The 13,588-nt window shown below is 40.0% G+C and overlaps 1 protein-coding gene across 6 annotated transcripts in view; it reads left to right on the forward strand.

Moving 5' to 3' along the window:
* Positions 1-7,653, forward strand: part of PKNOX1 (PBX/knotted 1 homeobox 1) — a 35,885-nt gene extending 28,232 nt beyond the window's left edge. For all 6 annotated transcript variants that reach the window (XM_086879590.1, XM_086879594.1, XM_023924413.2 and 3 more), the window contains 5 exons: positions 56-153; positions 2,143-2,271; positions 3,275-3,351; positions 4,901-5,073; positions 5,967-7,653. In XM_086879590.1, the coding sequence (XP_086735716.1) occupies positions 56-153; positions 2,143-2,271; positions 3,275-3,351; positions 4,901-5,073; positions 5,967-6,178 (689 nt within the window). In that variant the 3' untranslated portion in view covers positions 6,179-7,653. The remainder of the gene's footprint in view (positions 1-55; positions 154-2,142; positions 2,272-3,274; positions 3,352-4,900; positions 5,074-5,966) is intronic.
* The last annotated feature ends 5,935 nt before the right edge of the window (positions 7,654-13,588 follow it).

Raw genomic sequence — 13,588 nt, forward strand, 5'->3', positions numbered from 1 at the left:
AATAATACTTGGAGGACTTTTTCTTCCCCATAATCTGTGTTTGTTTTGTTTCAAGGGGGGACAGTGTATCAGCCAGTCACTGTGGTCACTCCACAAGGACAAGTGGTGACACAGGCACTGTCACCTGGGACTATTCGGATCCAGAACTCTCAGGTTTGTTTCATGAGCTCCACAGAATGGTGCTGTGGGTGGAAATACATCTCAGTGGTTTTAGGAGTTTTGATTTAAATTTGACACACTGGCAGAACGAGCTCTGTGTACACACAGAGTAATTAATTGTAAATTGGTGCAGCCACTGCTGTGTGTTACAGGTTATATAATGTGTCATAAGGTCCCCCTTGCTACAACAGCACATCAGAGTTCCTACCTTTTAATTGTCTTCCTTTACTGATGCCAGAAGAGTATGGGTACATGAAATTAAAAAACAATCAAAAATCTAACTAAAATTAAAAAAAAAACACCCCTAAACCAAATGGACAAAAAAAACCCCAAAACCAAACCCCAAAACCAATGCAAACCAAAAACCTTTCTAAATTAAATTAATACTTTTTCAATTATTATAACTTTTCTAATCATTGAACTGTGTTTATGGCTGTATAGATTTAATGTATTGCGTTAAGATGCCACACTGCTGTTGTGAGAAATTTGACTTTTTATCACAATGGTAACCACTAGTACTGTGAAACTGTGTGTATTTCAGAGTCTATCTATTTGGAGAAGCATTTTTCTATTAAACCTTCAAAATATTTAGTTGAGACTCTGGAAGATCCTCAATTTTGTCTCCTTATACCCTAAAATATAAGGGCCAGCACTCTTTTGTGAGAGGCTCTTAAGAGCTGGATCTGAAGAGTTCAAAGAAACAGCTAAAGAAAAAGAAACATGAAAACTAGACCATCTTCTGGCACAGAAAACCTTGCTCATTTTCTCTGGAAGTGATAAACCAAATCTTCCTGGAATCTGGATTTAATTAGAAATGTGAATGAGGAGCTCCACAGCATAAAATCTGTTGGTAATCACTGACTCACTGGCTTCTTTTCCCCCTAATTCTGGCTTTCCAACCAAAAAAGTGTGCACAGAGTGTTCTTTGAATTGGCAGGAGCATATCTGTGCTCAGCCATGTTCTCCCCTAGAACACAGACAGCTCTGTCCTCACACACCTCTCAGAAAGAAATGTGTAAAATTACTCTCCTGGACTGAAGGGATTTTGAAAAATTAGGGGTTTTTTACCTTTTATGAAAAAAATAAAATACTGAGAGAAAAATAATGCCTCTAGCCTGTAAATAAAAAAGGACTTCACCTTCTGTATACATCTGTGACTACTCTTAATGTTAGTGGGAGTCTCCAAACCCATCTATGCAAAGGTCACTAATTGAAAATCCTTCAATGTCTTCTTTTTCAGTGTTTCAGAATGCTGTGGAGGTAGGGAAAAACACTGTAGAAAAGCTATTGAAAGTTCATTATAAAGCCTCCATATGCAGGCAGGTTGTTTAGAATATAAGACATTACTTTGGAAATTAAAATGTGCTCCAAATATATATTTGTAGTAATTTGATAGCCTAAACCTTGTTTAAAACTCGTTTCCTACATATTCATTGGCCTAAGAAATTGCTCCAATTTGTCTGGAAAATCTGATTTAGAATTATTTTTGTTCCAATTGTCTGAAATAGAATCTTATATGCAATTTATGTGCTGTTTCTTTCTATTTCTGCATAAGCATTTAAGAATGTACCCCCAAGCGTTCAGATAATCAATGTGCAAATGATTTGATGAATCATAGGAAGCAAAAAACAAAGAGAAAGATATGTGAATATTTAGGAAGTGGAATGAATGTTGTAAAGTGAATTATAGGTTCTACTGTATAGATCTTAATGCTCTTTGAGAATTTAATGCATTTATTTAGCAGGACCTTTAGCATCTTTGTGTGCAATTGCAGCATTACTGCAGCATTTTACTTTGTCCTTCATTTAAATCAGTAATATTTTAAAGCTTCCATAGTTGTTTATGTTTGCACACAGTGAGTATATTCAGGATATTCAAGCCTAATTTCTTTTCATTCCTGCTATAAATGAGCTGCTCATTCATTGATACAGAACTGCCACTACTATGTTAACTGCCTTATTTCTCCTAAAATTACATGTGCAGCTCCAGTTGCAATTAAACCAAGATCTAGGCATCTTGCATCAAGATGATGGCTCATCAAAAAATAAGAGAGGAGTTCTTCCCAAGCACGCTACAAATGTGATGAGATCTTGGCTTTTCCAGCACATAGGGGTAAGGACTGAGCACGGTCAGTTTTTTATGTAGCTCTCTCATGTGGTGTCTTGCAATTTTTCTTCATAAACAAGGTGAATTTATTCTGTTGTCAGTTGTGGAATCTCTGTTCAGTTTTCCCTGGAGGCGTTTGGAGTAGTTCCACAGTCTAATGCTGGTTGACTTTTATTAATATTTTAATAAATATATTACATTTGTACTGCACAGTCTCAGTAAGTGTTGTTACAAGCAGCTTTTCTTCATGTCACTGTGTTGAGAACTTAATGCTCTCTACACTCTGGTTCAGGGCACAAGGGGAAATCATTCCACCTGTATTTTGAGGTGTTTTAGGGGTATTTTTGACCGAGGAAAATTTCAAATTTTCTGTCTCGATCTCCTTTCCAGTCCTTCTGATGTGTACCAAGCATGTCACTATCTGCTTGTGCTTTCAACTGTCTTCCCTTTGCATGACCACTTTGAAAGGATAAATGGCTCTCAAGCTATTACAATGTTGAGTTGATTGATATTTTGCCATTTACAACTTTTTTTGCAGCAGAGAACTGATCCAGGGAAGCTGCGTGTGCACTTCTTGTGTTATGTGCCCCGTCCTCATCTGCTTAGAGCAGCTTTATTTAACTCCAGAGTGCTCCTCAGCTCTCTCATATGACAGTGCCCTGGCCAGCAGAACTAATCAGAGCTGCTCACATGCTGTGCTGCCCAGGGATCACGCTCTTTAATAAAGACTGTCAGCCATGAGAAGCTTTTTCTTCTGAATTACACAGCAGCAGTTTCATGGTGCCACGGACACTCTCGAGGATAAAATCAGTTTTTGTGTAGTAAAGCACTCTTTGTTGAATTATTTTCATCTATAAAAGTTTGTGAGGTTTCTAAGGTTTGTGTTTTAATGAGTCAGATGGCCTTAATCCACCCTCTTTAATCAGATGTAATAAAGGAGTTCTTATTTTTGATGAGGAGATGAAAAGCAAGCTTATGCCTTTTTTGTTTGCTTTTCTGGCCTCTGTAGCATCCATATCCAACAGAGGATGAGAAGAAGCAGATTGCAGCACAAACAAATCTGACACTACTCCAGGTTAACAACTGGTAAGAGCAAAGCCTTTAATATCTGTCCTCGTCTCCACATGCTTACAGCTCAGAAATAATGAGGAGGATAACTTGGACATCTGGAGTTGAACTTAAATTTTCTACATATGTTACAAAACATGTATAGAAATACAAGAGTTATGCACTGGCACACAAGCACGTTATTTTTAAATGGTATAATATGAGTATTAATGAGTATTAACTCATGTCATTTAAATTATAAAAGGACTCCAGAAAACATTGCAGCATTAAGGAACTGTGTTCCAGTGCTGAGAGAGATGGAAGTACTCTCATGTCTCTTCTGCAAGCAAAGAAATTGAAGTCTAAAGGCATTTAGTGGCCTGGTGGCTGCAGATGTTGGAGCAGTTACTGTTAAGAGATTCTGTTCTTGTATCAAAGGATGCTCTCCTGAGCAGTGATGTCTGAAAGGAGTGGCAGTTCCTCGGTTACACCAGCCCATGGTTCAGCATGTTTTGTCATGTCTTATCTTTCCTGGAGGTGTAAGATAAGACACCTTCCCTGCAGAAGAGAGGAGGGAAGGTGCTGACAGTGTCCTATTCGCCTTGTGGCATCGGTTCCTAAAACTGCTGCAGCGAAGTCCCACAGGGATCTGCCTCAGATTTCAAAGATGACACTGGCTGTGAGGCTGTGGAGGGGTCCAGGGGGGAAATAGTCAGGATAGTGACAGAACACTGGTTCCAAAAGTGGAACAGGGTGACTGTGACTGTGTGACATGTGGCCATGGAGCTCTGTGCACTGGGATCTGACTGCTGTCTTTGCAGAGCATTATATTACAACTTAGGAACCTGCCAGCTGCACCTGATTTCCTCCCATTGCAGGTAAACTTGGGACCTGGATGTATTTTGTGATATTTAGGGATGATGTCTTCAGTCACAACTCCCTGCCATAGATCATTATGTTGAAGTACTGTTGGTTCAGTTTAAGTATTTTTTTGTTCACTAGCAGAAAGGGGAAGGGTGGCAATTAGCATGCTAAAGTAAGCAAGTGAAAATCAGAGAACAAAAGGAATCAGGAGAGATCTGACAAATGTGTTTGCTGTCATCTCCTGCATCAGGAGCCAGCCTTTGGAAAGCCAGCTGTAAAATAAGTAATGCAGAAGCTTAAGGGAGTAAATGAAACCAGACCAAACAAAGCAGGTTAGGCAGGAGCTAGATTTTAGGTGAACCCTAATGAGAGGAGTATCAGCTTTCTGAGCTGGGCTGTCAGCAGGTTTTCTGGTGCTTAGTTTTTAATAAGATCCTGAAGTGTACATCTGTTGTGCTGTCTGGAGAATTTTTCCTTCTGAGGTGGGGGAAAAATGCTGTTTGCTGCAAAATGATAGAAGTGCTTTCTTTGCTAGTTTGCCAAAAGGAATACTGGTGTTCTAGGGGTGGTTCTACACTTTAAAAAGAATGTGAAGCCCAGCTGATAGAAGATTTTATATTCCTATTTTTTTTTTCCTGCTGCATGCTTTGTGAATGTGAGAGAGACAGAGATTGAATTTACAGCCAACTGGTCCTAAGTTCCCCTTGCCCTCGATTGTATTTAGGTTTATCAATGCTAGAAGACGAATTCTTCAGCCAATGCTGGATTCCAGTTGTTCTGAAACTCCAAAAACAAAGAAGAAAACAGCCCAGAACCGACCGGTCCAGAGGTTCTGGCCTGACTCCATTGCCTCAGGAGTTGCTCAGCAGCAATCGAACGAGCTCACGATGTCAGATGGTGAGGAGAGCTGCCTCAACATGGATAATAAAGTTAATCCCTCTCTGACAGGGGAATGGTGGGAGGGAAATTTCTGGGTATTTCAGTATAAATGTGGTTTTAATCTGGGAAAGCATAACAGAAATGTGCCACTTTTCTTCTCTGTAACGGTTTTCTGTGGTTTAAGCAAGGGTATTATATTGGAATCCATGTTGAGAAACTTGCTTTTGTTTCAGAAGTTATGAAATGACAGAATAAAAGATGTAAAACTGAGATGTACAGCTGAGTTCTCTCTGTGTGCACGTCAGGAGTGTCCTGTTGGATGAGCAGCACTGGGCTGCAGCTTCAGCTTCAGTGGCTGCAATTCCAAATCTGCCTCACATGCTTCAAGCTGAACAGTGAGAGGCAGAAAGATGTCATAGAGCCTCCACAGACTGTGACTGAAGTAACTTCCTCAGTGTCAGATCAAACAAAAAGGTTTAATTTAAGAAAGATAAATAACTGCTTTAATGCCAGGATCATCCTTTCTGTCCTGCTGCCTGGTGCTTTATTCTTTCCAGTTTGTAACAAGTTTTTCCCTCAGCCTCTGCTGGATCTGGCAACAGCTTTATCCATTGAAGTTACCTTGAATCTGGACAACTCCCCTTTTTCTGCAATGAATTAAGCTGGAATACTTTACAGAAATGTGATAACTTGATTGGAGAATTGCTGTAGCAGGTGTCCATATCACAAAGTTTAATATTCCTGACCAACCTAATTCTGACATTTCCTCATATTTAAGTATTTGGCAACCTACATACCTTCTATTTTAATGTAGTTCCTTAAGTTTCCTAACTGTTGATTAGAAACAAGGTCTATTATGTGTAAGTAGAAGGCAAGACAGGTGCTGAGGTGCTGTGATTGTGCTTCTGCAGGTGCTGTCGTGACCATCACAGCTCCAGTCAACATGAATGTAGACAGTCTGCAGTCCTTGTCCTCCGATGGTGCTACCCTGGCTGTGCAGCAGGTGATGATGGCAGGGCAGAGCGAGGATGAGTCTGTGGACAGCGGTGAAGACGATGCAGGAGACCTCTCAACAGCAAATATCAGTGGGCTGGTCTTGGATAACAGCGATTCTCTGCAGTAGGAAGCAAGAGAGCATGGAGAAAAACACTTAGGAAAAAGAATGGACTGACTGACTGACTTTTTATAGTTTGCACAGCAAACATTTTACACAAGTTTTATTTCTAATATGTTTTATATGTAGATATAGAAGGGTGCACTTTTTTGTATTTCATAGTAAGCTTAAAGAGTGTTTTTGCAGGTGCAGCAACTTCTTTCAAATGTGTTTTCTTTTTTTCTGTTTCTTTTCCTTATTTCAGAAAATTATATCTAGTAATATAAAGAACCACGTAAGCACCCCTTTGTTCTCTGAATTGGAAGTGCTGCAGTTTCTGATGAATTATGCAGTTTCAATTAGTGCTGTTATTTAACACAGCTTTTGATGGGCAGGTGATGTAAATTTAAAGCATGTGACACTAGTGTGTGAAACTTGATTATTGAGTTAGATGCATATATTTGAAAGATGCTTCTGCACCTTAAAAACTGCTAGTCTGAGGTGGACAGCAACACACATAAAAAGAAACTGTTGATGTGTGATTCAGTAGAGAATGTATGGCAATTTAAATAAGTTTAGTTTCTCTCATAGTCCGTGAGCCTGTTTATCATTTGCTATAAAAACTCCTATTTTTACCTTTCTGGGGTTATTGGATAAAAAAAAATATTTTTATAAATTCACTAGAAATTGGGATGACAACTGTATTAAGCAGGAGGAAAAAAAGAAAAAAAGAAAAAAAAAAAAAAAGAATTTCCAGAGGGGAAAAATAAATGTTTAGTATTCCTATTTGGAAGGTCTGAAAATTGACCCAATTTAATAAACAAGCCTACAGTAGCATTCTATGATTCTCAGCTATCCCACAGTGATATACTATATTTGATAATAGCATAAGAAGGGCCCACTGTTTGATGGGATTTTGATATTGTCAAACATTGATTTATATTATGTGTAAACTGATATTCAAATTGCATAACTCTGTATCTAGAATTGTATCTGAAAATATTTGCTAAATGAGTATTCAGGTAAGTAAGTTCAAATACCCACAACTTTTCCAATTATTAGAGAAATTTAACAGTTTATAGTTTGTACAACTGAATCTAAAAAAATGAAAAGTTGCCTACTATACAGTCATGAATTCTGCTATTTTATTGCATTTGAAATATTTTCCCCTAATACAAAAAGAAAAATATAACATGGATTTATATAAAATGTCTTCAGATCTGAAGTTCACTACCAGAATATACAGCAGGCTTTGTTAGAGTAGGAAATCCTTGTGTGTCATTTGAAAAATGAAGAGCTGGTATGCAAACAGCTGGGTTTTGGTTTGGTTTTGTTTTGAAATTTTTTATTTTTATTTTTTTTGTTGTTGTAACAGTTAATTTCTTTTATTTTCCCAAAGTTTGAAGTCTGTGATTGTCTATCCATGAACACTTGCTTTTGGAACTTTGTATTTCCTGTTGTTGAGTACAAATAAGAGACTCAAGAGCCTCATGATATGATCAACACCCTCTTTTGTCCCTGTCCATTTGTCACAGTGTTGGCTTAGATCAAAGCCAGAACTTCCTTGTGATTTAGACCAAATCTGGGTGTGTTTCTAACATGACAGGGAGAAAGGTGGTAGCCTTTAGAACCTTCAGACACTGTATTTGAACAAAGCCCTTTGGCAGATGCAAATATTTAATGGAATACTTAATTTCTGCTTCTCAGAACACTCAGGCACATGCTTAGGACCCCTTGATTTCAGGAGGATGAAGGAATGTACTGCTGGGCTTGCTTAAGTGATTGGAAGCTGGCCATGGCAGATTGTCTTCCAAGGCAAGGTTGAGTTGGTAGGAAGAAAAGCTTCAGGAAGAAATCTCAGTGGCATTGCCATACATACATGGAGAATAAGAGAAATTTTCAGTGACTGGGAGTTATTTTTTTTAGATGTTTTTTACTCAACACAAGAGGTGTTTCTGCTCCGGCTCTCACCGAGTCCTGGCTGAGGATCTTCCTTTCTTCAAGTGCTGTAATGATCTGCTCCACTGGACTGGTGATTTCTAAAGAATTTGCTTTCTTCTGACTTCTCTGCTTTGTCACTAATGTGCCATGTTTGTTAAACAGCACAGTAAATGAGTAATGAAAAATGTAATTAGGGAGGCTTTGACATAGCATGGCTATCTCAAAGGCTGTTGTCAAATCCAGTTTGACCCCAAAACACTTTAAAAGACAAACCATGTACAAGTCCTGCTCCTTTGGAAGCATTCAGCCTACTGCCCCTACAAAAAATAGCTTAGATTACTGGAACTCAGATTCTGTATTTTTGGTTTTAATTGTTTTTGACTTCAAGAGTGCTTCATCACCCCCACCGTCTCCATTCAATAGCAGGTTATATTTGTTGGTTTGTTTGGGGTTTTTATTGGAAACAAGACCTCAGGGTTTGCAAACTTCTGAAAGTTTATTTTTCAGAAAGAAGCCATTTTCTAGTTAGCTGCTTTTTTTTTTTTTTTTTAATCCCCCCACCTTACATGCAGCAGAAATTCTCTTCTTCAAAAACATGACCTTGTCTTCAGCTACTTTATCAGCTCCTGGAGACTGAATTTGACAGAGTTTACTGTGAAAGGGGAATATGGAATTGTTTCACTGTCAGATTAGAAACATAAAAAAAATATAGGGATGTGAATTCCTAAAACTGAAAGGGCTTCACCAGTGTAAAAACATTGCTTAACATATGAAACTCAAACCTTTTCTTTCAGTTCAGTGAGAATTCTGTAGTGGGTGTGAACTGCAGGAAAGTGCTTGTTCTTTTCATGATTTAAAAGAAGAGAAAACAAGAAACAAGTAAGGTCCTTTACTTTTTTTTTTCCTGTGTAAGGAAGATTGCTGGTTTCAGCAAAGCATCACCATTCAGGAAAGGTACATGTTTACATTTGTTAAAAAGTCTTTATAGGGGACCTAACTTCAAGTCCATGTAGAATTCCCCCCCTGCCCCCAATTAAAGTCATATTCATATGCAATAGAACTAATTTGGTTTTTGAATCAATGTGATTCTTCTGCAAATACAGTTATTAAAACTTTTAATTTTTTTCTTCAATCTAACCCAAAACAGGGTTCTCAGTCCAATTTTTTCAATATTCCTGGAACAGGCAAGGCAGTTTTCTGTTGGTTATTTTTTTAACTTTGGAAGCACTGCAGTTCAGTAAATCAATTCCAAAGTGATCAGAATAAGTTTCTGAATGACTGTTACAAATAAATAATCACGTTGGAAAATACTCAGATCAACTCTGGCTCTGCAGGAGGTTTTCCACATCTGGATATTGTGTCACAGTGGAGTCCTGCCAACCTCAGGGGAGCTCCATACGGATCCATGTCAGGCTGCATTTACCTTCTGGTACCTGATTTCTGACAGGAATCTTCTGGAGAGCCCTCCAGCTCTACCTTGCCTGCATTCCTGGGTCTTCTTCCAGTGGAAACCTGGGTATGGATGAAGGGCTTGGCAGGGCAGGATTTCATGGTGACCTGGGATGCAACAACAAATATTTTTTGTTGATGTTCAAAACGCGACCAGGAGCCAGAGGCGCAGTGAGGAATTGCAGTTCCCAGTTCCAAAGTTCCAAAGTTTGTGCTTCCAAAGTAGCTTTAGGTTTATGGATGTTGGAGGGGAATAGCACACGTGGCTCAAACCCCAGCTCCTGGTCAGTGACACCCAGAGCCCTGTGTGAGCCATTCACTGGGGAGCTGAACTCGCTGTGGGTCCCTTCCACCTCAGAGTGTTCTGTGAAATACAACGTGGATTTGTTTCTGGAAGAACCAGAAATCCACCTTCCTGACTTCAGGAACTTGGCAGCCCACAGGATAAAACAAAGCCTTTCCAAGGGATGATAGTTGCACTTAAACAAAAATCCAGAACACCCATGTGTTTTAAAAAATTGGAACACATGCATTTAATTGTAATTAAAGTTGATTTAACATTTTATTTTCTGAAGTTGAGTCGTCTTGGGAGAAAAAGAATGAATAAGTATTTGTCTATGCAAGACACAAATGTCAAAAATGTGTGAATTACCCATTTTTAGGTACTGTATTGTTATTGTCTTTCTGACTTCTGTTCCTTTGAAGGTCTCTTCAACCTTTCAGCCTTACATTTGGCTTAGAGTTGAATAGGCAAAATGTAGTTTTGAAATCCTGTTGGAAATGTAACTAACCTTCGTTCCCTCATGAAAATCTCGCATGTTAAACAATTAAGTGAAATGTTTTGGTTTCCTAATAATAAATTCAAACTCTCAGCACCTCCTGCAAACAGCATATCCATGACCACGCACATTTAGTGTGGTGTGCAGGCCATCCGACCATCAGCTGGACGCACTTTGCTCTTCCCTCTGCGACAAAAGCAGGTTCATTCTGCCAAACTCAAACTCAGCCTGGATCCCTTTCCCCCCTCCCCTGCCCTTGGCATGCTAAACTCCTGCAAAGACCTTCTGGGTTGTTTAATTTTCAAGTCCTACAGTAACCTGATGGTCCATGGCACTGATGTGCTTTTGGTGATTGCCCAAATCAGGTCATTTGTTCATTCCTGTCACCTGGACATACAAAATCCGTTCTTCTTCTGTGTCACAGTTCTTTAGGACCTGCTGAGTGCTCACAGTTGGTTTTGCCAGAGAAAAGCAAGGTGTGAGAAGGCAGGGAAATGCTTTTCCAACCTTGTAGACGCCCATAAAGATTCATAGTTGGTTGTTAATAAAATCCAGTGTTTCAGGTCGTGACGGAAGCGGCCGTAACCCGCCCGTGGATTAGCAGCACTGGGTCTGTACAATCGACAATCTTTAAAATGTGAACCCTGTGACTTTTCTTTCCTTGGCTGTTAAGGGATTTTGAAGCAACTGATCTATCAAGGGATGAAATTAAAAATGAGAATATGCTTCATGGATGATTTATTTTTACACTGCTGCTCTCTGTGAACAGAAAAAGCACATTTTGGAAGCAAAGCATTTACATTGCTTTAACAGTATTGTTTGGCTGAAAGACAAATATGTTTTCAGGAAATCTTGAGCATAGTTTCAAACTATTTAACCAGTTCTTGGCCAGGAAAAGTCCTTGGCCCTTGTATTTGTTTGGGGTTTCTTGTTTATGCAAATGAAGAAAAATGTTTACTCGTTCTTACCAGTGTGGGGATTTTTATTACACTTTTGTATTGCAGGAGCAGCTTCGATGAAAGAAAGAATTAGCAGGCAAATAGTCCATAATGTTTGTGACTTTGGGTGGGGAGGGTTTGTTGTTGTTGTTTTGAATTAATTAAAATGGCATGGACATCAAACTTCAAGTAATGGTTCCAAGCATATATGGTAGTGACTTATTTGAAAACACTTCCTCTCTGCAAATCCCATGTGTTAACTTGTTTAGCCAGATTGTAATACATCTCTAAAATTACCATGTTCTACCAAATCAGCAATCTTCAGGAAATGAGCAGCTTCTTTATTACAAGATTCTACTCAAGCAAGAATCTCAAACTCTTTTCATATCCAGCGTGTGAGTCCTGCTCAGCAGAGATTAAATCAGATGTGGGTACTCCAGAATTTACTTCTGCTGAGTACTGGAGCATTATTTATTCCTGCCATCTCTTCCCCAGCATCTGGCATGGTGACACCCACGAGTGCCTCCAGAAGGGAAGAGGGCTGATTATAGATAATATTTTGTGGTTAGAGGGTTAATCTGTGGAGAGCTGAGTAGTTTGTGTTCTAGACAAAGGAGTATTTATCATTTCCTTGTCTGGCATAAGAAGAGTGTCTGAGAGTAGTGCCAGTAACTCCTGGTGATATAACTGGAAATAATTTTAACTCCACTGCTGCCAGGGAGCAATTTTTTTCTTTAATCTGAAATGAATAAACAACCTAACAAAAAAATCCCTCACCTGTAAAGCGCTCAGGGGAATGTTGTCTCTCAGACTGAGAGAGAGCAGGGTTAGATTAGATACAAGAAAAAATTCTTCCCTGTGAGGGTAGTGGGGCACAGGCACAGATTGACCAGAGAAGCTGTGGCTGTCCCTGGACCCCTGGAAGTGTCCAAGGCCAGGCTGGATGGGGCTTGGAGGAACCTGGGATAGTGGAAACTGTCCCTGCCCACGGCAGGGGATATTGGAATTGGGTGATCTTTAAGGTCCATTCCAACCCAAACTATTCTGTGGTTATATGATTATAACAACTAAATTAGGTCCCATATTGAGTATTTTTAGTTGGATGGTTTCAAATTTCCCTGAGAGATAAATCCCCTCTTCAAGAAGCCATTACAGGAATCAGAAGTTTAATTGTAAATATCTGGTGAGCTGGTTTGCTTTTGTGGAGCATCAGTTTACAAAGTCCTTTATTCTGCAACTTAGGGCTGTTCCTAAATAACCCTCTTTGTAAAAACCAGAGCAATGTCCTCAAAGCTAAAACAAAGGAAAATAAGCTACACACACGGTGTGAAATGAGGATTCTGCAAAAACAACCCAACAATATGGCTGGGACACATATTAGGTATTTATTTATCTGTATATAAATTCATGCAAGTTCAGAGTGTGTGAGGTATGTGAGATTACATCTGTGGTATATTTAAAACATAAAATGAAAATTCACCATTTAGATACCCTCCTAAAATCTGAAAGCAATGTGACTTTTGCAGGTGAAATTTGGTCTGTCTTCCTGATACAACTGAGGTGTGATCTAGGGCTTGTGAAGTAATCAGGGAAAATCTGTGGTATTTACCTTCTGTGTTGGACTTTGGTGTCAGCACTGGCACAAAGCAGGAGCTGAGTCCCTTGGACCTACTCCTGAAAATTATTCCTTGCACATTTTTTGTTAAGTTGATCCTGAATCCTAAATACAAACTGATGCATATACTAAATGTGACTGTGTTAATAAAAAATTAATTTAGATAATTTTTTGCTAAATTCCAAGAATTTTTCAAGTTAGATTTTTAGGAGTTGTGAAGAAATATGCAGATCATGCTGGGCAGTGATTGTCCCTCTGTGCTGGGCTGGCTCCAGTTGTGGCTGGTGCAGGAGAGCCCTGGAGGGGCTGGAGCGTGTCCAGGGCAGGGAACGGAGCTGGGAAGGGTCTGGAGCCCCAGGAGGGGCTGAGGGAGCTGGGAAAGGGGCTGAGCCTGGAGCAAAGGAGGCTCAGGGGGCCCTTGTGGCTCTGCACAAGTCCCTGGCAGGAGGGGACAGCCGGGGGGGTCGGGCTCTGCTGCCAGGGAACAGGGACAGGAGGAGAGCTCAGGCCTCAGGCTGGGCCAGGGGAGGCTCAGGGTGGGCAGCAGCAGGAATTTGCCCATGGAAAGGGAGCTCAGGCCTTGGCAGGGGCTGCCCAGGGAGCTTTGCAGTGCCCATCCCTGGAGGTGTCACCTGGAGGTGGCACTCAGGGCTCTGGGCTGGGGACAAGGTGGGCATCGGGCACAGCTGGGACTCAGTCTCAGGATTTTTCCAACCTT

The sequence above is a fragment of the Cyanistes caeruleus genome, chromosome 3, assembly GCF_971803275.1.
Source record: "Cyanistes caeruleus chromosome 3, bCyaCae1.hap1.1, whole genome shotgun sequence".
Lineage (NCBI taxonomy): Eukaryota > Metazoa > Chordata > Aves > Passeriformes > Paridae > Cyanistes > Cyanistes caeruleus.